Source organism: Rutilus rutilus, assembly GCF_951802725.1.
Source record: "Rutilus rutilus genome assembly, chromosome: 2".
NCBI lineage: Eukaryota > Metazoa > Chordata > Actinopteri > Cypriniformes > Leuciscidae > Rutilus > Rutilus rutilus.
Window position 1 is genome coordinate 13,414,382 of NC_140210.1, and position 25,524 is coordinate 13,439,905.

At 39.8% G+C, this 25,524-nt stretch overlaps 1 protein-coding gene across 1 annotated transcript in view; it reads right to left on the reverse strand.

Annotated features, from left to right (window-relative positions):
* Positions 1-7,563: 7,563 nt before the first annotated feature.
* Positions 7,564-25,524, reverse strand: part of gucy1b1 (guanylate cyclase 1 soluble subunit beta 1) — a 53,315-nt gene continuing 35,354 nt past the window's right edge. Inside the window, exons 12-13 of the mRNA XM_084390175.1 lie at positions 19,273-19,427; positions 7,564-7,886 (exon numbers count right to left, since the gene is read on the reverse strand). Coding sequence (XP_084246301.1) covers positions 7,769-7,886; positions 19,273-19,427 — 273 coding nt within the window. The 3' untranslated portion in view covers positions 7,564-7,768. The remainder of the gene's footprint in view (positions 7,887-19,272; positions 19,428-25,524) is intronic.

Sequence of the window (25,524 nt, forward strand, 5' to 3'; positions counted from 1 at the left end):
TCAGCCCAGAACTACACGGCAGGACCTGGTCAATGACCTGAAGAGAGCTGGGACCACAGTCTCAAAGAAAACCATTAGTAACACACTACGCCATCATGGATTAAAATCCTGCAGCGCACGCAAGATCCCCCTGCTCAAGCCAGCGCTTGTCCAGGCCCGTCTGAAGTTTGACAATGACCATCTGGATGATCCAGAGGAGGAATGGGAGAAGGTCATGTGGTCTGATGAGACAAAAATAGAGCTTTTTGGTCTAAACTCCACTCGCCGTGTTTGGAGGAAGAAGAAGGATGAGTACAACCCCAAGAGCACCATCCCAACCGTGAAGCATGGAGGTGGAAACATCATTCTTTGGGGATGCTTTTCTGCAAAGGGGACAGGACGACTGCACCGTATTGAGTGGAGGATGGATGGGGCCATGTATCGCGAGATCTTGGCCAACAACCTCCTTCCCTCAGTAAGAGCATTGAAGATGGGTCGTGGCTGGGTCTTCCAGCATGACAACGACCCGAAACACACAGCCAGGGCAACTAAGGAGTGGCTCCGTAAGAAGCATCTCAAGGTCCTGGAGTGGCCCAGCCAGTCTCCAGACCTGAACCCAATAGAAAATCTTTGGAGGGAGCTGAAAGTCCGTATTGCCCACCAACAGCCCCGAAACCTGAAGGATCTGGAGAAGGTCTGTATGGAGGAGTGGGCCAAAATCCCTGCTGCAGTGTGTGCAAACCTGATCAAGAACTACAGGAAACGTATGATCTCTGTAATTGCAAACAAAGGTTTCTGTACCAAATATTAAGTTCTGCTTTTCTGATGTATCAAATACTTATGTCACGCAATAAAATGCAAATGAATTACTTAAAAATCATACAATGTGATTTTCTGGATTTTTGTTTTAGATTCCGTCACTCACAGTTGAAGAGTACCTGTAATAAAAATTACAGACTTCTACATGCTTTGTAAGTGGGAAAACCTGCAAAATCGGCAGTGTATTAAATACTTGTTCTCCCCACTGTAAGTATTTTACGCTCTAGATCAATTTAATGCATCCTTGTTAAATATAAGTATTAATTTCTTTAAACAAAAAGAAAACTCTTATTAACAACAAGCTTTTAAATGGTAGTTTATATGCACAATATAAATTTTTTTTTTTTTTTTTTTTATAATATGTGGCTTTACAAACCCTGTGTGCTCCATTGAAGCCTCTTTGGTTCATATACTCTAGGTTGTTAATCTGCATTTTCCCTGCACAATTACTCTTCGATAAAACACGATAGGTTGTTTATTAATCAGGATTGTAAAGTCATGCTTGGTTGCTGTAATCAAATAATTGTGCAATTTGCACTATCACTAGGGTATCAACAATCTTCCCACTGAATCTGAGTTCAGACACAATTCAAAACAATCTGTTTCTATGATGTTTTAATCTTTTTTATGACATAATCAGTTCTCTCACTGCAACTTGGCATGTTGATGCATTTTACTAAAGGAGTAACTGCTGGCACAATATATGTCGAGAAGATAATGATTAACTACGCAATCTCTAATCTACAAATGAAAGTTGATTTCTCTATGGAAGTTGAAGTATTGAAAACATTGGGGTCATAGTCCTTCAGGAGGAGTTCAAGGTGAAGTAGAAATTGCTAAAGTGTTATTTTGTATCAATCCATTTGTATTAGTTTTCACTCAGAGCTAAGCATTCTTTTTCAAAGTAGTTACATGTTTGTACCACAAGAAGGAGACAGTTGCATTAATATTAACAGACTGAGCTGAGACAAATTTGGCAAAGTGACAGTAGGCCTATTGCTTCAGTATATGGTAATAGCTGACTGTATAAAGGTAACATCTGGTCATCTGGTGATGATAATACATTGTCCGCTCATATAGTAGTAGAGGTTTTGTTATGGTTTGTGCAGTCAAAATTATGATCCATAGTAAGCTTATTTTTTTTTACTATTCTCATGAAATAAACACCTTTATAATCTGTATAATTTAATCTGTACACTCCTGACATTTATATTTTTGTTGATGTTTCTATTCACACAATACCGCTTATAAAGAAACTGTATAAAAAGTCTGAGGGTCTGTCTGATTTTATAAAAAACAATAGTGTAAGATTTTAGATTTGACTGTTTATTTTTTATTAGATTTTATTTTAGAATTAGAATTAAAATTAGAATTATTTTATAAGATATATGAGTATGTTTATGGGCATTAGAATGGATGACTTATAAAGACTACTGAATATTTTAATTTTGTAAAAGAAAACAATGCTTAGCAGTACAACAAACCCTAGCAGTACAATGCTATTTTGTTTTATCATGCAACACAAACAAACAAATTAGACAACAAATAGCTAATCTTTTAAATAATATTTTAATACAAGACTTAAATATATGTAGAGGTGTACATAAAAGCACTGTGACATGGGCAGGTTTCCTTTAAATAAATCTATATGCGAGATTCAATGAATATAAACTCTCAAAGTCTATCCACTTTTTAAACAGTAAATATTCACTTTAAAAATGTGTTAAGAATATATTCATTCACGCAATAACACATAATAAAACAATATAACAGTAGCGTAAGTATTCATAAAACAGTTTGTTTATATATACATGTTTGGTAAATTCTGATGCAATGTACGAGTGTAATTATGATTCTGTGCAGACATTTTTATTATTTAAAGCATGCACATTATCCTCAGAAACAGAAAAATAAATTCAGACTTGTGAATTTAATTATGGTTAAACGTCTCAGGTTACGACTATAACCCTAGTTTCCTGAGAAGGGAACGAGACGCCGCGTCGATGACGCCTTGGGAACGCCTCCGCATGATTACGTCTGAAGCACGTATGTCAACTAGTCCAATGGAAAGAGTGAACGTCACGGGCTGGTGATGTCATGACCAGGAAAGGACAAAAGCACATCCGGTGCAACCAGCGTTTGCTTTGAGAGCCGAAGCAAAGTCGATCACAGGGATGCAGGAAGTATGGCAGGGCGACACAGCGTCTCGTTCCCTTCTCAGGGAACTAGGGTTACAGTCGTAACCTGAGACGTTCCCTTCCGAGGGAACTTGCGCTGCGTCGATGACGCCTTGGGAACGAGAATACCCAATACGCCATACTTAAAATTGCCTGTATGTGAAACTGTCGGCAATCTAAGTATAAAGCACGTGAGACCCTGGGGCAGCGTCCAGGTCCAGGCTATAAAACCTCACAAATGTGAGCGGCGAGGACCACCCTGCCACATCACAAACCTCTTGAAGGGAAACCCCTGATAATAAGGCTTTAGAGGCCGCCATACTCCTAGTAGAATGAGCTCTGACCACCAAAGGGCACGGCTGGCCAGAGGACTCATAGGCAAGAGAGATAGCCTCAATTATCCACTTGCTGATTGTCTGCTTAGAGGCTGGAAGACCCTTCTTAGGTGATCCAAAGCAGACAAACAACTGATCTGATTTTCTCCACGGGGCAGCCCTGTGGACATAAGTATTCACTGCTTGGACACAAGAGATTCAGTTTTTTCCTGGTCCGAAGAAGCAAACGGAGGAGGACAGAAAGCCTACAGCACAATAGGCCTTGGAATATTGGTCGGGACCTTAGGGACGTATCCCTGTTTAGGGTATAAGAATGCCTTGACCATCCTGGGTGCAAACTCAAGGCATATGGGAGAAACCGAAAGGGCCTGAAGGTCTCCGACTCTTTTGAGGGACGAAATAGCTAGAAGAAATATGGTCTTGAATGTCAGATATTTTTCTGAAACCTACTCTAAGGGCTCGAAAGGAGCACCTGACAGGCCTTCCAAAACTATTGCCAGGTCCCAAGCCGGCACCCTATTGCGAGTCGCAGGCCTCAGCCTCAAGATGCCACGAAGCAAATGTCTGATCAGGGGGTCTCAACCCAATGATGTACTACCCACCTGGGCGTGGAAAGCCTCAATAGCCGCCACGTAGACTTTTAAGGTGGATGGGCATAAACCTGATGCAAAGCGATCTTGTAGAAACTCGAGTACTGTACTAACTGAAGAGTTAACTGGATCCCACTGATGCTGGTGTCACCAAGAAGTGAAAATTCTCCACTTCATTGCATATAATTTCCTCGTGCTGGAGCTCTGGAGCTTAGGATGGTCTCAACCTCAACCTCAGTTGAGAGACCACTCTCTATGAATTGGGCCCCCTCAGAAGCCAAACCCATAGTTTCCAAATCTCTGGCCGGGGGTGAAATATTGTGCCCCCTGCCTGAGACAGAAGGTCTCTCCTGATCGGGATCTCCAACGGAAGGCCATAGAGGAGATGAATTAGGTTCGCAAACCAAATTCGACTCAGCCAGCGTGGTGCTACTAGCAGTAGACTTATTCTGTCCTGGCGGACTCTCTCCAGAACTCCTGGGAGCAGAGCAACAGGGGGAAATGCGTACAGACTTAGCCTCGGCCATGTCTGCACCATAGCGTCCAGCCCCAGACGGAGCTGGATGAGTGAGGGAAAACCATAGTTGACAGTGCGTTGTGTACTGAGACGCGAACAGATCCACTTCTGCTTGGCCGTAAACTTCCCATATTTGCTCCACCACCTCGGGGTGGAGTCTCCAATCCCCTGGCCTCAGCCCCTGCCTCGACAGGATGTCTGCTCCTATATTCTGGCCCCCTGGGATATACACTGCCCTCAGAGAGAGTATTTTCCCTAGGGACCACAGGAGGATCTGGTGCACCAGTTTGCAGAGTGGACGCGAACGCAGACCCCCCTGACGATTTATGTAAGAGACCACCGATGTGTTGTCTGTACGGACAAGCACATGATGGCCCCTCAGGTCTGGGAGGAAATGTCTCAAAGCCTTGAAGACTGCCATCATCTCCAGGCAATTTATGTGCCAAGAGAGATGATGACTCCTCCACAGACACTGAGCTGAGCGGCCTTCCATTACTGCTCCCCAGCCGGTGAGGGAAGCATCTGTTGAGATAGCAACTCGATGGCAAAGAGCTCCCAACACCAGACCCTGGGACAGGAACCAATGTTTCCTCCATATAACCAAGGCTACACTGGATACACCGCCGCGTGATCTTGATCGTACAAAGTGGATTTCCCCTCTGGGAAAACCGTCTGGTCCTGAGCCACCACTGAATGGGTCTCATGTACAGTAGACCAAAGGGTATCACATTGGACACTGCTGCCATGAGGGCCAACAATTTCTCGAACTGTTTCACAGTGTGTGACTGGCCTAGCTTCAACACTTTTGTGGATGTGAGGATAGCAGCTACACGAACGGGTGATAGTGTGGCTCGCATCGTGACTGAATCCCATACCACACCAAGGAAAGTGGTTCTCTGTAGTGGAGAAAGCACACTCTTCTTGGCAATTCCCCTGACGAAGATCCCCCCATCCTTTTTCGGAACAATAAAGTTGTGGCTGTAAAACCCAGATTCTCTGTTGGACGAGAACACCTGCTCTATAGCTCCCTTCGCTAAAAGAGACTCTACTTCTTACTCCATTACCAGAGTCTGCTCGGGATGAACTAACGTGAGTAGCACCCCGTTGTAATGAGGTGGAGGAGAACCAAACTGGATTCTGTAACCTTTCTCTATTATCTGCAGGACCCACGGAGATATATTTGTCAGATTCTTCCACTCTGTCAGAAAATCTACTAAGGGTACCAGTCTCTCGAGACTGGCCTCTGGTGTTACTGTAACAGCCACTTTGGTGACCTGAAGCATCCTGGCAGGAAACAACTGAACTGACTGTTTTTGAACCCCCCTCAGAGGGCGCGAGTCTGACGCAATGTCGAATTGACGCTGAGCAGAGAGCTCGCTGGAGACCGCTGCACCCCAAGGCACCAAGGGTGGCGGGGTTGACAGAACGGTCCCCTGAGGACCCCGAAGTGGAACGGGCACCGCATGCTGAGGTGAACACCGCTCCACCCCGGTTGGGGCTGTCCTCAATGGTCTGATGCACGTGACGTTATGAGCCGAAGCCTTCTTAGCCATAAGAACAGTACTCAGATCCGGCTTTGGCTTAGAAGACTTTGGCTGAGAGTGTCGGCTCGGCCCCCATGACTTATTAGGAGGGGCACGAGACGCAACACTCTCTTTCTGTTGTGCGCGATATGAGGAGCTCGGCTGGGGATGCTCACGCCCAGTATCCCCAGGGGGCTGGACTCGGTGAGGGAGAAATTTCTTAAAAGCCTCTGATTGTTTTTTTAGTTTCTTGAAATCTCTCGACAACTGAATGAACTGAGTCACCAAAGAGACCAGTAGGAGATATTGGAGCATCTAACAGAAAAGCCTGATCTTTTTCTTTTATCTCTGCTAAATTCAACCAGAGGTGCCTCTCAGTAGCTACGAGGGCTGCCATAGACCGCCCAATAGCACGAGTGGTCTCCTTCGTAGCCCTGAGAGATAGATCTGTGGCCCGACAAAGTTCACAAATTTCGTCGGGAACCACACTCTCACTTTTGTCCAGATCCCCCAACAGGTCTGTCTGATAGGACTTGAAGCACTGCAATAGTGTGAAGACAGGCTCCAGCTTGACCTGCTACCATATAAGCTTTGCCCACTAAATTAGATGTAGTTTTTAAAGGTTTAGTGGGCAGCACGGGAGCCTTCAGAGACGATGCTGAACCGGTAGACAGATAGCTCGCGAGTGTCTGTTCAGCCCGGGGCATCGACCCATAACCATGTTCCTTCAGTCCCCTTATGTCTGAATATGTATGCACCTGGGGACTGAAGAGACTGGAAGAATAGGGTCTATTCCACGATCTACATAGCTCACTTTGTAGATCGGGAAAAAATGGAAGGCCCCGTGATGGAGATGATAAATTGGAAGTTAAAAAGCGCTCGTCTAACTTGCTTTTGGGACGAGCAGTTTCTCTAGGCTGGCCACTCAATTTTTTATTTATCTACAGGATAAATTTATCTACCGGATGTGCTTTTATCCTTTCCTGGTCATGACGTCACCCGCCCATGACGTTCACTCTTTCCATTGGACTAGTTGACATACGTGGCATACGTGCTTCAGATGTAATCACGCGGAGCATGTCCCAAGGTGTCATTGACGCAGCGCGAGTTCCCTCGAAAGGGAACGGAGTATTTCCAATACAATACATTGATACAATAACAAAATGTGCTTATTAAAAGTTATTTCTTAATTAAAGTGCACAATAAAACATAAAAATAAACAGTTTGTTTTAGATATTTCTATTTCTTGTAATATATCATCACACAGACATACAGGACTCAATACAGTGACAAAAGAAAATAACTTATTTTTCAAAATATTCCTGGACTTGGTAGTGATCTAAATACTGTCACATCCTCTACTATAAATAAAAATGATGAAAACAAACACTTGATGAGCACGTCTGCATGTTGCATAGCGTATTTGTACCATTTTCCAGTTGTATTTATTCAGATGTATCTTTATCTTCTGGATTAAATCAATTCAATAGTTGGCACTCAAAGTAGTATCATTAAATAATATCAAATGGACAGTAGTTTCCATATTCCTATGTAAAATGTGTACAGCTAATCACCCTCTACTCTACAATACCCTTTCTCCCCTAATATATATATATTTTTTTTATGTGAATCAGAGATAATTGGCACTTGAAACGCAGGGGTCACTGAAGAACATTCTTAATTTGGCCTCTGAGAGGGGGAGAATAAAATGATCTTGATGAAGAAAGCAAAGTACAGCATGTTCCTTTTCATAGATCTTAGAAATTAATGAACACACATTAGCAGAGAACAATAAAAATGGCACCGCTGCAGCCCCACAGTGTGTCAGTTAGGTCTTGCGTGAGAGAAACCACACTTTCATTGGCTCTTTTTTTCCTTTCATGGATACAGGTCCTCTGTACTCCAAATGAAACTGAGGATCAGCATTTTCCACTGACTGCAAACACCTGAGACAAAGCAATAAATAACATTCACTTTATTCATGTATATTAATTATTATATTGTATTAATTTTATTATATTATATTATATTTGATATATTATATGATATTATTTTATAACAATTAGTTCTTGTTCTCGATTCTGATTGGCTGAGACCCTTTACAGCCATGCAATATTCTACCATTATCACCACGGGAACCGTTTCATCGTTTATATCACTGCGTTTGCAGCATTTCTCTCACAGCGAGTGCCATGGTGGATGAGCAAATACCATAATTTTACAAATACTACTGTTGTTGTGTCAGAGAATGTAGTTTTAAAGAGTTAGTTCACCAAAAGTTTTTAAAATTATGTCATTAATTTCTTATCTTCATGTCGTTCCAAACCCTTAAGACCTTCGTTCACCTTCGGAACGCAAATTAAGATTTTTTTTTTAATGAAATCTGAGAGCTTTCTGACCCTCCCATAGACTGCAATGTAATCACCACTTTCAATGCCCAGAAAGATAGTAAAGACATCGTTAAAATAGTGCACAAAAAGTATTCTCGTCGCTTCATAACAGTAAGGTTGAAACACTTAAGTCACATGGACTATTTTAACGATATCTTTACTACCTTTCTGGGCCTTGAAAGTGGTGATTATATTGCAGGGGTCAGAAAGCTCTCAGATTTCATCAAAAATATCTTAATTTGTGTTCTGAAGATAAATGTAGGTCTTATGGGTTTGGAACGTCATGAGGGTGAGTAATTAATGACAATTTTCATTTTTGGGTGAACTATCCCTTTAAGATTGTTTTAGGCGAGAATGTAGTAATTTAGACCTCAAATATGTAAAATAAACATTTATAAACATAGTGCCTATTTGACAATTCGTTTAGTCGTTTTTGGAGATGTGCCCACCGAGAACAGCTTTATCTCGGCCATTCCTTCAGGAATTTGCCGCTGGCTCTTATGTAGATAGTGTAGGTATAATTCATTTTGGGTGTATCAAACGGATAATCCGTTTGAAGGATCCATTAGTGATTGTGATTTCGTCTTCAGTGACAGTTACATTATTACACCATTAGTTGGCAGCAAAGACTGTCATTATGAGTGAGTCAGTCTTTTGTTTTATCAGTCAAATACTTTTATATTGAAAAGGACAGAAACAAGGTTTTAAACAATTTAGGGTGTTTCCACACCTAGTTCGTTTGAGCCCTCCAAACGCTCTTGGACCAGTTCATCATTTATATAGGTGAACAAACCAAGTGATCTCAGACCCCCCTAAAAGGACCTTCGTTTGTGGGTCGGTTTGTGGTTCGATTTCTTGGTGATATGTGAAAGCGATGAGTTCCTGGTCCACTTTGCGTTTCGTTTTGTGCTACATTGCATTCTATATTTTACAGTTCTAGTGTATGTTCAACGCGACATACATTCACATCACATGTTAACGCAGCACAGCGGTAGAGTTATGCTCATGTGACACTGCACAGTCATGAAAGATGATAATTTGTATGCGTAAATGCATAATATAACATTGCATAACATTTCATTTGCATGCTGTTCTGAGCGCGAACATGCGAAGCGCGTGAGTACTGAACTAAGTTATCCTGTTAGCCAGCAATCCCACTTTTGAAAAATCCTCAGAAATGGCATTCCCAAACTAAAACAGATACAGTTCATGAACCCTTTGCACTAAAAGCTATTATTGTCATAATTATTTTTTTTATATATATAAATAGTTTCAAAGTTTTGTAAAGTTATTAGAAATGTATTTTTATGAAATATCTTCATGAAAATATTGAAGTTGGCATTGTATCAATCTAGAAATGCACTGCAGCTAAAGCCACATGTCTGACCATGTTATATTTAAAATCTGAAGATGATAAGTCTAAAACTCTGTATTTAATTAAATGTTTTTAACCCTTTCACACGTAAGTTTAAAATATTCTGGCTGACCCCCCCCAGCGTGAGTTTTTCAAGGCGACCGTTATTTAGAATGTGTCACTTTATGGTTTCCATGGTGACGCATCATTGCTTGTCACGTGACACACTGCAGCAACAACAGAGCTGAATGAATGATGATCTGCTTTTATGTAATTTTTCCTTTTTCATTCAAAATATTCACAAATTTGTTAGATATGACATGAAATATCTGATATTCCGATTGTCAAATATATGCAAGTGGAAGTGTTTTGTTGTTTAAACACCTTTATAACGATTGCGTTAGTTGAGCTGTATGCGCGATGGGCGCCGCCATCTTAGTTTGTGCCGCAGACACAGTTCAGAGAATCGGATCTGTTGGATTTACAACACGTGAATTCATCCACTTCTCCCGAAATACATAAAAGTAAGTGGCTGGTGAACTGGGAGAAGAATAGAGTAAACTTTAAAGTTACTTACACAATGTGCATCTGATATGAATAAAACGTGTCTAATTATAATGGAAAGGATAATTATTGCCTCTTCCTTTGACATCATTGTGTATTTTACAAACTCTAAATGTATTGTTTTTTTAGTACTTATATGTCTGAAACCTAAAATAAACATTATGTGGTTGAAAACACTGAAAAGTGGTGATATATGACAGCTCTGAGCGTGCTTGTCTCTGGTTCAGCGCCAGACAACGCGCGAAAGCACATTTGAATTTAGCAGTTGATCACGCACATATGTTCTATGGTGTCACCGGTGTGATCGTACGCTCCAGGGACCAGCCTAGACTGATCACACCGGTGTGATCGTACGTGCGAAAGGGTTAAAGATCATGTCATTTGACTTTAATTTGATTAGACTCTAAAATGCAAACTGATGTTTATTGTCATCTTCTAAGCATCGGTTCAGTCTATTGTCTCTATTGTTTTGTGGTGCAAACGAGCCCTAGTCAGTCTCAGTCTCCCCTGCACATATTCACACCTCTCCGGCCTGGTTATGGCTCTAAATATTCTTTTCTTTTGTCTTCATAATAATTACTAACGACTGACTATTCACACTGTTTCAATCCCTAATTTCTTTTATCAAAGTTCTCACTTCACATTTGAAACTGTATCAAATTCCCTTCTTGAAAAAATAAACATTTCAGTAAGCATTCCTATTTAAAATTGTTCATAAAAATAACAGCTAGGTGGCAGCATCTTAGTGCTCGCTAGCATGTTAGTTTAGCACACCATCAATACACGACAATTTATGAGATTAAAACCATGTTTTTGCTCAAAACTTATTTTATAACGCAAGTCGAGTGTTTTAAGTAACCTTCTGTGATCTGATTTGGCTTCGGATAAAAAAATCAGATAGAAAATATATTATTTTATAGTATTATGCACAATGATAAAGTCTATATCGATTAGCATTACATTATAAATATAATCTATTATTATGAAAATACCTGACATGGTTTGAAGAACACAGATACATCATATATCATTGCAATCATGTTTACTGTCTCCAAAACATCTTTATCTGCATGTTACAGCGATCTCTGATAAGCTTTTGGTGCGTTCAAGTCCTCCTGGGAAGTTCGTACGTACGAGGTGGGAAGTCGTGCTTATAACGGCATGTGCGTTCAAGTCACTTTCGTCGGAGCAAAATGGCGGAGTACTTTCTTTTAATTAATTACACAAAAATACAGTAAGGTTCTTAAACTCTTGTTCTAGAAAATGAAGAACAAAGAAATGTGCATCAGGTGTACTTTGTATTTTTATGTTTTTAATTAATTTATGAAGCCACTGCCAACACATCGTTACATTGTTATATTATAATACTATCATATTCTGTGTTGGCGATTAGCTAACTGAGCTGTTAATAGAAAAGCCTGACAATATCACAGCTAAATACCTTTACGTATTGTGTATTCCGCCATGTTAATCACTGACACGCCCCCAACTCGTAAAGATCGGAGCTTAGAGAAAATCCCGAGCTCCCCACTGGTATTTACGACATTGTGGTGGCGTTCAAGTGCGTTCAACTCGTAAATACGATCTATACGAGATGACTTGAACGCACCATTAGTTCATGTCAGGGAGTTCATGGAATGTCACATGATATGGCTCTTCTTCATGTGTTCCATATATGGACTAAATGTGCATAGGGCGCCCTCAGGCTGCCAGTGTGTATTGAAAACATAGTACATCAGAGTATCCAGCGCTCATAATGATTACATCGGCCCATTGTAGGTATAAATTCAATAAATATTATTCCTCTCTATAGAAAACTGACGTAAACCTATGAGAATCTAAACAAACCAAACAACGTCCCTCTGGGCTTTTAGCTAAAAGCCCCGAGGCTGACGCTCATAATTCATATTAAAGGTAACTCCTGACACAAATTAATACATAACTGTCACTATAAGTTTCTCAGAATAAAATAGTGGTCAAATACTGAAACTTGAGTCTTATATCTTTATAGTTTGTCATGGTAATAACATTCAAACTGATAGTAACTTTGAACTATTTAAACAAAGAACGATTCAGTGCGTCACCATCCTCGTGAAGGCTATATCTTTCTAGTCTTATTGGCAAATACACACAAAGTTTACATAAACACAGTCGGTTCCCAGATAGCAAGCACAGTTGGGCCGATTCCGGCTGAAATGCGTCACTGTTGGCTCACTGTCGGCATCGGTGAACAGATAATGGGCCAAATCCGTGCCGACTGTGCATAACACATCTGGCTGACTAACGTTTTTTTCTGAATGGGCCAGTATCGGCCGACATCAGTTGTACTTGTGTCAGGTCCATACTCGGTATAGCTGTGTGTATTTACCATCGGCCCGAGTTCGTTTTGTCACAAGCGGGCCACTACTACAATTAAGGAACTCAGCCACTTGAAAAAAGGTTTTGCCGGTTAATTTAAATCCCGAGGAAGATCCCACAGACGCAGACCAACGTTTTCGAGAGGAATAATTCATCTGAAAAAATGAGTAAGTCATTTATTTCATTTATTGTTCTAGAGCTGTTTGATGTATTAATTGTCAAGATAAATATAGTTTTGTTTTATATCTAACGTTAGATCAGATGTTTACGATGATGATAATACGTTACTTCAGAATATCCATTCGGTCCCGGAGATAGTGTTGATGAGAAGGCCTACGGTCTCTTTTTAGGATAAATGTGAGGCTTTTTTATTAGAAAAACTGCTGTGCTGTATCCAGTGCACTGTGATTTTGGCTAATGAAATGATATTGAGTTATATTCCTGTGCTCAAATTTAGTAAGTCAATTCGTCTTTTTCAACGAGTGATTAGTTCATAGGAGTCGAATCATAGGAGTCGGACTAACGTTACGCTTTTGGCGCCATAGTTCTCTATACAGGCGACTCTTTCTGATTTGAATCACTAACCTCTCAAAAGAGTAATTTATTTGTGAATCGAACTACACTGACCACAGTTTACTACACCCGCGCAGACAACGTGTAGGCTAACGTTACAATCTGAAATAAAAAATAAGATTTATTTGGTTTTAACATGCTGCGGGGAACTTCGAAACGGAAAAGCGTTATAGATAACTTAAAGGGACTATGTGTAGCTTTTTAGGTATTTTATTATTTAAAATCAATATTTTTATTAATAAATATGCCCTCAATGGTGTACAAATACCTATGCCAATGATCAGACTAATCCTCGTAAACGAAGAATTTATTATCTTTATATACATGGGACGGGTAGGTCCACGGAGGCTTCCATGTAGTTCCGCCATCTTGAAAAACTATAATAGCAGAGAGGAACAAAAGGTACTAGGCCAACGCGTTTCCACAACGCGTTTTCGTTCAGAACCAGCACTGTGACTGAACCCAGCAGAAGCGGAGGAGCAGAGCAGAGAGAGGCGCTTGTCACTGCTGCGGAAAGTTTAAAAGGATGCACTGCACGGTTATTTATACACCGTTCATTCATACATATGCTGAGTCACAGGATGAGTCCTCGTCGTCGAAAAAGTCCAAAATAGACCGTAAAAGGAAACGTGACCGGAGATTACAAAAACAAGGGTTAATGTCGGGATTGCTAATGCAGGAGAAAGCTTTCAAAAGAGACCCTGAAGTTGCCTGCTTTCTTCTCGACAGGTAAGTCAATGTTACGGTCTTTTTTTTCATTGCTTGGTTGTGTACTTTATTATATAGACAGTAGAACGTTTATAGTTAAAAGTTAAACAGGCTCTTTGATGAATAGCAAATATTGAGTAAAGTAACTTTAGAGAAGGCTCTGATGATGATGATATCTAACAATGCATGTACTTCAAAAAATATAACGAGTAAAGAAGGCATTACTACTAATTACCATAGTTAATGTTTTTCACAGTCAGTAATTCATACTGTAACATTCTTTTTTTCGTTGTTTCAAGTTTCAGTTTGTTTTAAATAACAAACCTATTCACCCGAAGAAAAACTCGAAGTGCTATTATAAGACATCCTGTCATAGCTTTTTAATACATAACGGCTACCGTAGATGCAACGCGCATTTGAAAAAGTGAGGCGCTGGAGAGCATTATTCGTTTGAAGCAAAATACAGTTTCACCACTAGATGGGAGAAATTCCTACACACAGTCCCTTTAAGAGAAGCTGCAAAATAAGTGCAGCTTCTTAATTCATTGTCTTTGGCACGTCCTGTGTTCTTGAATGTAGCGTAATCTGCTTTAGAGCAGGTGCATTTTAGAGTTAAAGAAAAATTTAAAGCGTATATATATCACTGTGTAATGTTATTAAAATGGTAGTTCTTAACATTTTACTGCAGAGGGGATGTTACAATAATTATGATCGAATATCTGAACGCACTGTTTGGAATCTGAAACCAACACTTTTTACAGATATTTTGGTAACACTTCAATAAGGTTTTATTCGTTAATATAAGTTTAACTACATTAGTTAAGATGGACTAAGAATGCACAATACTTAAGCATTTATTAATCTTAGTTCATTTTAATTTTGACATTTGCTAATGCATTATTAAAATCAAAAGTTGTTGTATTTGTTAACATTAGTTAATGCACTGTGAATAATTTTTTTTAATAATTTTTTATTGTATTTTTATTAACTAATGTTAACAAAGATTAATAAATACTGTAACAAATGTATTGTTCATTGGCAATGTTAGTTAACACATTAACTAGCCTAATTTTATCAATTGAGACCAACTGCTGTGTGAACTCTGGCAACAACATTTGTTAAACCTATGTGCTTAAACTAATGCTTAAGATTTAATATTGACCTCACAATATCTATTCCTTTATTTAAAAGATGCAGTTCAGAAAAACCCTCACAGCTAATGCTGCTGAGATGGAGATCGAGGGATCATGGACTGGCAGCAGATCGAGGGGCAGACACAAGATAAGTTTAAATCTATTTAAAAACACACACCTCTTTAACCTAGCATAAACATAACACACTCTCACATTTCTAAAGTTCGCATCTGTTAAAGGATTGTTAGGCTGCATAAATTCAGTCATCCAGAACCGGAAACACTTCCCATAACACCGAATGTACTTGTTACATTGTAAGAAGAATGGCATCTACGCTAATGTTAGTCTCTCTGTCTCAGTCTTATCCCAGGGTTACTGTATTCAGCCGGATCTAGTCCGTATCCAGACCAGATGGTGGACCTGCACCCTCAGATGACCACAACAGCCCTGAATGCCAGACGAGAACATCACAACTAGATGAGACCAAGACACAAACACCGTGAAGACCCCTTTGACACAACAGTCCTCGGCACAGTCATCGGATCAGATCCACAAGAACCAGACCAGTACTCCGCACAGACCCAACGGCCAGCTTCAACTCCCTCCACCAAATGCCGGCGTGATCTTATGAAGGTAAAAGAGTAGCAAAACTCCAGAGCATGTAAATGTGATTTTGTGAATTGTACAATAAATATTTGTACTTGAAAACCTGTTGAATGTTGAGATTTTCACTCAAAGACAATAGTCACAAACCTGTATTCTTTCATTCACATTCGCAGTACAACCTCAATTAGGCAATGGCAACTTCTCAAATCTGCCATTGCTATTTCAAATCTTCACACACTGACTTTGCAACTATTTTTGCGATATATTAGATGCCTAACTATAACTTGTGCACTTGCAAACTTAGTGGCGGTGAGAGATAAAGGCAGGGCAATTAAAAAAATTGCAATGGCAGATTTGAGAAGTTGCAAATGCCTAATTGAGGTTTTCACATTGGAGGTTTTCACATTGGAGCTGTGAGTGTAAATTTTATTGTACAAGTACAAATATCTATTGTACAAGTTCTCAAATTCACATCTACATGCTCTCGAGTTTTGCTACTCTTTTACCTTGATGTAATCTTTTCCAATCTTCAAGCAAAAGGAGCTGAATAAAATACTCTGAATGATATCAATCCACAATCTGACTTGTGAAGCGGCCTGGAATCCTAACACACACCATGTTCGTTGTTTGTCCAGAGGAGAACTGCCCCCCCGACTAAGCCTGTTTTTCTTTCCCCATTCTGTCACTGATGGAGTTTGGGTTCTTGCCACTGTTGCCTCTGGCTTGTTTAGTTGGGGACACTTATTCTTAATAATATTGATCTGCCTGCATTGACACCATTATATGAGAACTGAACTGAGCTGGACGATGACATCACTGTTTTCTGCAGAGCTGCTTAATAATGAAAATGAACTCTTTTTATAATTGATATACTTTATACAGTTATTGAACAGAACTGAATCAACACTGAACTGAATTCAGCTGAACAATGACACTATTTTCTTTTTAGAGCAGCTTTACAGCCAAATTGAACTCTGTTTGCATCATTGATCATTTTCCTGTTTAACCCTGTAAAAAGCTGCTTTGAAATAGTCATTACTGTATAGTATAGCGCTATATATTTAATGGTGACTTGACATTTGCTAAATTAATTAATTTAGTGTTAAAGAGAGTGAAAGATAGTTTGTGTGTGAAAGAGTGATGTTTTTCTTTTAATCATATACAGTAAATATAATTTACTTGTTATTTTGTAGTTTAAAAATTGTGTTGTAAATAAATGTTAATAGAGTGTATTTGTTCATTGTTAGTACATGTTTATATTAAAGTGTATTTGTTAATTTTATAATAAAAACCCTTAATCTTTTTAAATGGTTGAATTTGTGTTTCACTGCCAGTTTCTGGGCCACATCTGGCCCGGGGACCCAGCCGACTCTCAGCCAGTTCTGTCTTACAGTGCCTGGGCCAGACCTGGGCCATATCAATAAGAGTCATTTTACAGGGTGTGGGCCACATCTGGGCCAGAGGAAGTTGTTTGAGTCCGTTTTCAGTGTGTTGGGCCAGTTTTGAGCCAGAATTGACAAATTTTGCTATGTGGGTTATGTGTTATGTCTAAAGTGAAAGTAGACAGTTGGGAGAAAATCAGATGCATGACTGTACCCGTGCAGCGTGAGCTCTTAAAGGTCCCGTTCTATGTGATCCCATGTTTCAAACTTTAGTTAGTGTGTAATGTTGTTGTTAGAGTATAAATAATATCTGTAAAATTATAAAGCTCAAAGTTCAATTCCAAGCGAGATATTTTATTTAACAGAAGTTGACTACAAAAAACGGCTGGATTGGACTACACCCCTCTACATCCTGCTTTAATGATGTCACTAGAACCGTAACCTCCGCCCACAGGAACACAGGCGTATTGATGGCGAAATGTCAACAGACGTGGTTGATGTTTATCTATAATCGGATACCGCAAAAGTTTAATTCGAAGTTGTTAGTTTGCTCTGTCCATTTCACCATGGACTGTTTTTCTAACCTGGAATAATATCAAGCAGGCTTCTCTCAGCGTTTCATACTGACGAAGGGGACTATTTCAACTATATTCCAGCAAGCGGTAAGTAGTGATTTAATATGGAAGTAGCGATCACTCTTCACATCGTTCGTTTCTCTTAGTAGGATGAAAATAATCTTACTTAAACTGTGATTAATATACAGAAAGCGATCAAAGAACAATCCCTTTCCAATCGCCCAAGCTATCAATCACACAGCGCGAGTTTATCTGGACACTTGCCAAAACTCGTTATGAAATCAATGACACTGTTACACTGCACAACGAAGCTCTTACTGTATTTATATGCCTCATGTTTGCATTGGTGAAATCATTAGTGATAGTGCAGAAACTGTGTTGCAATGATAAGATCTTTCACGCGATCAACAGACTGTCATCTGCTCAGTGCTCATCACTGCAACCTTTTATGTGATGGTAATAGATCTAAATACTTAAAAAACTTATCATGATTCGTTAATCCAGATAGCTGTAATAGTAAAAACGTATAATAGCTGTAGTAGTAAAAGTTTTCCAGATAGTTCCACATGTAATGCCAGATATTTCATATGCAAGCATGTCAGCCAATCACAGCAGAGGGCGTTTACACTGAAGTCTCACAGCAGACACGCCCCTTCAAACAGAGTGTTCAAACCAGGGAATGAAATCAGGCTAGGAAATATGCCTTTTATTTCTAAATTATAACAATTTTTGATCTAAAAAACATACTAACATTATAAGGGCACCCCTGGAAACATTATAAAATAATAAAAATAATCCATGGAATGGGACCTTTAAAGAAACAGCAACCAAATAATAAACATGGTGCCGCTAGTGCTTAGTGTTAATAAAACAACAAAAGAGAAAATCACTCACTGCTCTTCACTGAATAACTTCAGTAGCTTAAATAAGAATCAATGTATAATTTATACAGTGAAGTCTATGTAGTGCAAATTCTTTCTTTTTTTTCTTTTTTTTTTTACATTTGTTTATTCAATTTCGTATTTAAATGGTTGTGTTATATCCACCTACTGAAAAAATAAAGCACTGTTTATTTCATTTGTATGTTATGTGTATTTGTAATGTGCATCTTTATTCTTATTTTTAATTAACAAAGATAAAATAATGAAATTAAAGATTTTTATCAGCACCCACTATGGCCTACATGGTCTGTCGTTATATGTTACTACATTGTATTTTGTTCTGTTAGGCTACATTTTTAAAATAGGGAAATTAGTTTGGCTATAGCCTACTGCTCAGTCACTTGCAAAATATTAAAAACAAAATGAAATGAATCGTGATTAAATTATTAATCGCGATTTTCCTGAAAAAAAATCATATGATATTTTTGCCATATCGCACCACCCCTAAAAGAGGCTATAACAGAACAGTGCTACAATGCAGCGTAAAAGTAAAAAAATAAAATAGAAATAACTATGACAGAAGTACATGAACACCAGTGAAAAAATAAGTCGAAGTGGGGATCATTAGCATGAGCCGTCAGGCTCAAAAGCGTTAGTTAAATAAACTCCAATGCCTCGTTTTATGACGGCTGTGATTCTGCTGATAAAGAGTGATATCGCACGGCTATGATATGCAGTGTGATACTGCACATATATTCAATTAGGCTATATTATATTAATAACCTTATAATATATTAACCTCTCTCACCTGTATGTGTATTCAGACACATTTATCCTTCCTTTCTCTCCTGTGGTCTCTGTACGACTTGTCAGGTTGACCGTGTTTCCAAACAAGCAGTAACGGGGCATTCTTTGCCCTATCACCCCTGTGACCACCTCTCCTGTGTGGATTCCAATGGTGATCTGCTCCAAAACATAACAGTTAGATGGTAAATATGTAAAGCTTGAAAATATGTAAACACATTCACACATAGCACATTAATAATCATATTGTCTTCAACAATGCTGACATATTTATACAGGAGAAATCGTTCATTTTTCTCCAGCAAATGCATAGAACATTCCTTCTCTGATCGAGACACGCTCTGCCATGTGTACGTGCCAGAGCGGAGCTAACTGTTCAGAATAAAGTTAATGTGGGTGTATTTTTAAACACTGAAAGGAAGGATGATCTGACGGTGTCTCCCTTTGCCAGACTGTGCTTACTTTTGTGTTTGTGTCTTTGTGTGAAAGTGTCTGTCTCATCCGCCTAATACAGCATTCTCTCTCATTTAGATGCAGTACATCTTCAACAGCTGCACATATAATAACAAATCTGTGTCTTCTGGTTAAACAAAAGACCCTGCCGAGACAATTATTTACTGGGGACATGTCTAACACAGTTTAGAAATGTATTATAGAGCTATTCTTAGAAAACACAAAACATACACAAGGTAAAATGTATACCCACAGGAGCATGTTTTATGATGGGGGTGTTTTATGAAGGACAGCATGGTGGGTGGGTGCTTATGTGACCCCATCAGCCAGGTACGTAAAATATGCAAGAGATTTTGTTTAATTTATGCTATGAAGCAGCACATTAAACAAGTCTAAACATTCTGGATTTATTTATTCATTAAATTACATATACAGTGACCAGTGCATACATTGCCAAACACACTATAAAAGGCACAGCTAAATCTGAAATTTTTAATAATGGGTTTATGTGAATCCGGTTTTAAGTTCAATTAAATTAAAGGTTGTTAAAATATTTTTGATGTTCTGTAAGTGTTAAAGGGGTCTTTTTTTTTATTAATATGTTCCTCGAGGTTCACTTATTATGTTCATATAGTTCCCTTTTCACATTGGAACTTCAATGCTGCATCATGGAGTTGACACTATGGGAAACGCCATCAGCGTGACTGGTGTCTGAAGCACTTGTATCAAACACTCATTGGCTGACGGCAGTCCATGACGTCACCAGCGGAGCGCCTGTGAGTATAAAAGGGTACCTGCAAAACACGTCATCAGCTTTTTTGTCTTCAGGAGCCATTTGTCTGCGAGCGTGTGGAGAACAATGGAGAGCAGCGGCAAAACTTTCATACAGTGTAAGCATAATCTTAAACTTGAGGACTCATATGAGCTCTGTGTGATCTGCCTCAGAGCGGCGCACACACGTTCAGCTGTTCAACTGTGATAAGTTTATGGTAAGAAAGCTCCACTCACGCTTGTCTCTTATTTCTAGGGAAGAAGGAAAAGCACCTTCGCCTTGCAGATCGGGCCCTGTGACTACTTAAGCAGCACGGCTGCTCTGTTGGTGGGGATCCCAGGCTGAACTTGCCAGAGGTGTTTGGGAAAGGAGTATTGATTTCCAAGTCTCAAGCCAATTCAAGCGATCTTTGGATTTAGAAGACTGCTCTGTGTTTTCTTCTGATCCACACTGACAGGTTAAGTTTTGTGAGAAAAAGGAAATTGCTAGTGGGTCAGGGTAGCGGTGCCCTGCACACCATGGCGGTGTTCCAGACATTCCAACCTGATCTGCTGAGAGACTTGGACAAAGGGCAGGGATCGTCTTCTGATGCTTCTACTGCGCCGCACCACAGATCTGGCTCTCCGGGCCACCAAACAAACAGCCACGGCCATCGGTTGTTCGATGGCAGCGATAGTGGTTATTTAGAAACACCTGTTGAGGATCAAGGAGAAAAAAAATCTTTCCTCCTTAGAAAGATTTTAGCCATTTTTTGGAGCTTGACTGGATACTCCGATCTCACCCTCTGGACTCTTCAGCAGTCAGCACCTCCGTTGAGACGGTGGTGGAGAGGTTTAGAGAGGCCAAGGTGCAGCCCGCTGCCTTCAGGAGGTATATCCCTTGGAGGTTCAAGTCTACCTCTAACCCTCTGCTTCTTTCAAACCTTCTGAGCCATCTCCAGAATGTTCCAGAAGACAGGATCAGAGGAGTATGGGGCAGAAGCAGCATATTGCAAAAGGAGGAGGCAAGACCTCAGGAAAGAACAACTGAATAGTTATGATAACATTGCCCCTCCTCCCTCTGAGGAGGGTTTCTGGGACACAAGAGGTTGTTAAAGCGCAGACATCAGGCTCTGTCTTGGACTGATGATGCGACAGGTGCGTTTTACTAATTAAAAACAACCCATGATCTGATATGGTCCATAGGCAGTCTTTGAGGTTAGCACTGTTGAGGTAACTGCTAGACAAAGACGGTCACGGTGAGATGATGCAAACTCTTTTTAATTTCAGTTGCTTTTATCATGTTACTGGAATTTTCTGTCACATACTATGGTCTGGAGCTAAAAGAAAAAAGATGAAGCGCTAGCTATAACAGGTCTTAGGTAGAGTGCCTTTACTCTAGGCAGGGTTAAGCTGCTCTCCCCCAGTTACATTGTGGTGTTTAAGTAGGGCCTAAGCTCCCTGCCGTTCCTTTGGGGTTAAAGAGCCTGGGTGATTAGAGTTACTGGACAATCTGCATTATGTCCTGCTCTTATTTGCCTTCCTTTCCTAAGTAAGAGTAAGGATGTAGGCTCCCCCTTGGAGGAGCGGCAACATCGAAGGTTGTAGCCTGAAGGGACTTCCCTTGGCCTATGGTGCGATGATGTATAACTATTCATTGATGTTGTTCATAAAAGATACAAATAAAAAAAATCTGATAATTTGAAGTTTAGACCTTTATTTTAATTATACTGTAATGTTGGATGAATGTATGAATGAATGAATGAGGCATTTAAAAAGCGCTTTCATATGTACTACTGTACACCCAAAGCGCTTTACAATCATATCAGGGGATCTCTCCTCAAACCACCACCAGTGTGCAGCATCCTCTTGGATGACAATTAATATTCATTTCATGCCAATAAATTCATAGTACTTAGCAGAGATGGGGGACTCGAGTCACATGACTTGACTCGAGTCTGACTCCAGATGCAAATTTAAGGACTTGAGACTTGCTTGACTAAATTAAGAAAATGACTTGACTTGACTTTGACTTGAGATCCAATGGCTCGAGACTTGACTTGACTTGAACTGTATGACTCGAGAATGACTTTATATAAATTTTTATATAAATCATCGCAACATCAATAAGGATGAACAAAATGAAAGCAACGGAACCATTGACGCCAGTCATCAGATTCTGTGCAATTGCGTGACGCTGCACAAGCCCAGAAAAAACGTACATCGCGGTGAGCGCGCTAAATACAAAAACATCTCCCAGCATTGTTTCTTTTTGGATATAAACACTAGAAATTGACCATATTCATACAAGAAGATTTGCTGTACGCATAATAACTGACAAGGGATATCGGACACGACCATCACAACCTCGAACTTTCACCACGTCTAAAAGTAAGCTATGGCTTGTTTAACCTGTTTGTTATAGTTAATTTGACTAACGTTAAATCTAGAGACAATAGTGGTCAAAACAGCATGCCTCTTTATAAAAAATTATGTTTTCAAATGTAGCTTAAGGCTGTCAATTTGACTAACGTTAAATCTAGAGACAACAGTGGTCAAAACAGCATGCCTCTTTATAAAAAAAATATGTTTTCAAATAATTAATGATGGCATATGTTTTGTATAACGTGCATAAATTCACACAGACCTTTGCCACAGTTTCTTTCAAATCATGATTTAAAGCCAAATATGTCACTATTTCCAATGACGAAAAACAACATAGAAAACTGTTAATGATGTTTTGTTGTGTTTTATGTTTCTCTTGAAGCAGGGTCAGATGTTATCAGGGGGTTTGGGGGCAAAATGCCAGCAGAATAAACATGCACCCAAAATTCAAGATGTGGTGTAAAAAATGGCCCTAGTAGTTATTTTTATATTTATAACATATAATATTAAGAGTTTTTGAGACTTACACTGGTACAACAACATTTTGTTTCGTACGGTTTCATTTCTGCTAAAAAACGTATTCTTTTGTTTTGGGAGAAAAAGGAAGTTCCAACGCTTAAACTATGGCTGACAGAGTTGACTGGTACACTACATTTAGAAAGAATTAGGTATGCTCTAAAAAACAAGATTTTGTTATTTGAAAAAATGTGGTCCCCTTTTATTTCTTTTCTGCAAGCTAGTGATTAATTTTTACTATGCCTTCATTACCTGCCTTTACCACTGGATAGCACTTTTGGGTGGGGTTACAGGTGTGTGTGTTTTTTTTATTTTGTTTGTTTATTTGTTTGCAAAAAAATTGTAGTTACAAATGATCTTCTGCTGAAATACCAAATAAAAACATTTAAACACGAACATATAATATTAAAAAATATTTCCAAAATATTGGCGCGATTGCAAATGTGATAATGATTTTATACAACAGTTCAGTAAACAAAGAGTGAATATTGTGATGTGACACTTTAGACTTAATATTGTAAATATTCTCTGTTTTTGCTCTATTTCTCCAATGACAATAGTTCCAAACAAGCCACAGAAAAAGAGTTATGCGTATCTGAACAAATCCGGGGTTTTTGTGATTCAGTGACCTAGTTGCTTAGTTCCAGAATGAATCTGCCGTTTTGAATGAATCAGTTGAATGAATGCTTCTATGACTCATACATTAAGACAATGATTTGGCGGCATCTATTGTCGGTTTTAATTTCATAATTAAAAAAATATAATATTTTTTTAGCATCTCGTATTTTCTATATTAAAATTATTATATTTAAATCATTAATCTCATAACATTATTTATGGTGCTGTAATTGAAGTGTAAATGTATGGTTAGAAAAAAAAATGGTTAGATCATAGTTAGAAAAAAATGCCCCAGGAAATCAATTTAAGCTGATATTTTAATTTTAAAGCTAATACTCGCACACAAAATTACCGATATCAATAGAGCTGCATACAGTTATTTTTTCTTTGCGTGTCAAGCCTCCCCTGTGGCTCTTTGGCGCCCCCCAGGGGAGGCGCGCCTCACCTATTGAAAACCGCTCTAGAGTGATCGTGGCCTCAACAACCTCAGTTGAGAGACCTGAGTCTATGAGTTGGGCCCCCTCAGAGGCCAAACCCACTTCCATAACTCTGTTCTCCAGAACTCCCGGTAGTAGAACAATCAGGGAAACAATGTACAGACACAGTACAGCCATGTCTGCAACTCCATATGAGCTCCACCACCTCGGGGTGGAGTCTCCCTTCCCTGGGCCTCAGCCCCTGCCTCGGCAGGGTGTCTGCTCCCTGAATCTGGTGCCCAGGGATGTAGAGCCTGAGCCATCATCACCAGGTGATTAAGTGCCAGGTGATGTTGACCCGTCCACGGGCACCGAGCGACCATCCATGATCACTCCCCAGCCTGTGAGGGAAGCATCCGTCGTAAGCGTTAAGTGACGACAATGAGCTCCCAGCACAGGACCCTGGGACAAGAACCAAGGCTTCTTCCACATAACTAGCGCAAGTAAGCATCGCCGTGTGACCCTGATCATGCGAAAGGGGTTGCCCCTTGGGGAAAACCCTTTGGTCCTGAGCCACCACTGCAAGGGTCTCATGTAGAGCCGCAACGACGCGTTGACGTCATCGATTACGTCGACTATGAAAATACATCGACACGGACGCGTCACATTAATTACGAGATATTTGAGTAATGCCGGCTTCTGCTCCCGCTCATGGTGAAAACGACAATCTGGCTTTATCACATAAATCAAGACCACGATCATCCAAAGTATGGGAATACTTCAAACTACGCCCAAACAGAAAGGTGCTTTGTTCACTATGTAAAGCTGAAATGGCATACCATGGCAGCACTACTGCTATGAACGAGCATCTTAAAAGGAAACATCCTGTGACTCTGCGAACTCAAAATGACGAGCCAGCTGGGTAAGTAGTAGGCCTAATTATTACAGTGAGTTTTTGGAGTTGTTGTTGCGGTCATACCTGCTGTGTTTCGGTAAAAAACGGATCGACGTTAGAGCTGAAGCTGTCAGGGGAGCGGCGCGGGAATATAGTTCTGAGGGCCGAGTGCGGGCGCGGGCGGTAATACACTCGTGTGTGTGCTGGTTGCGGGAGTATAAAA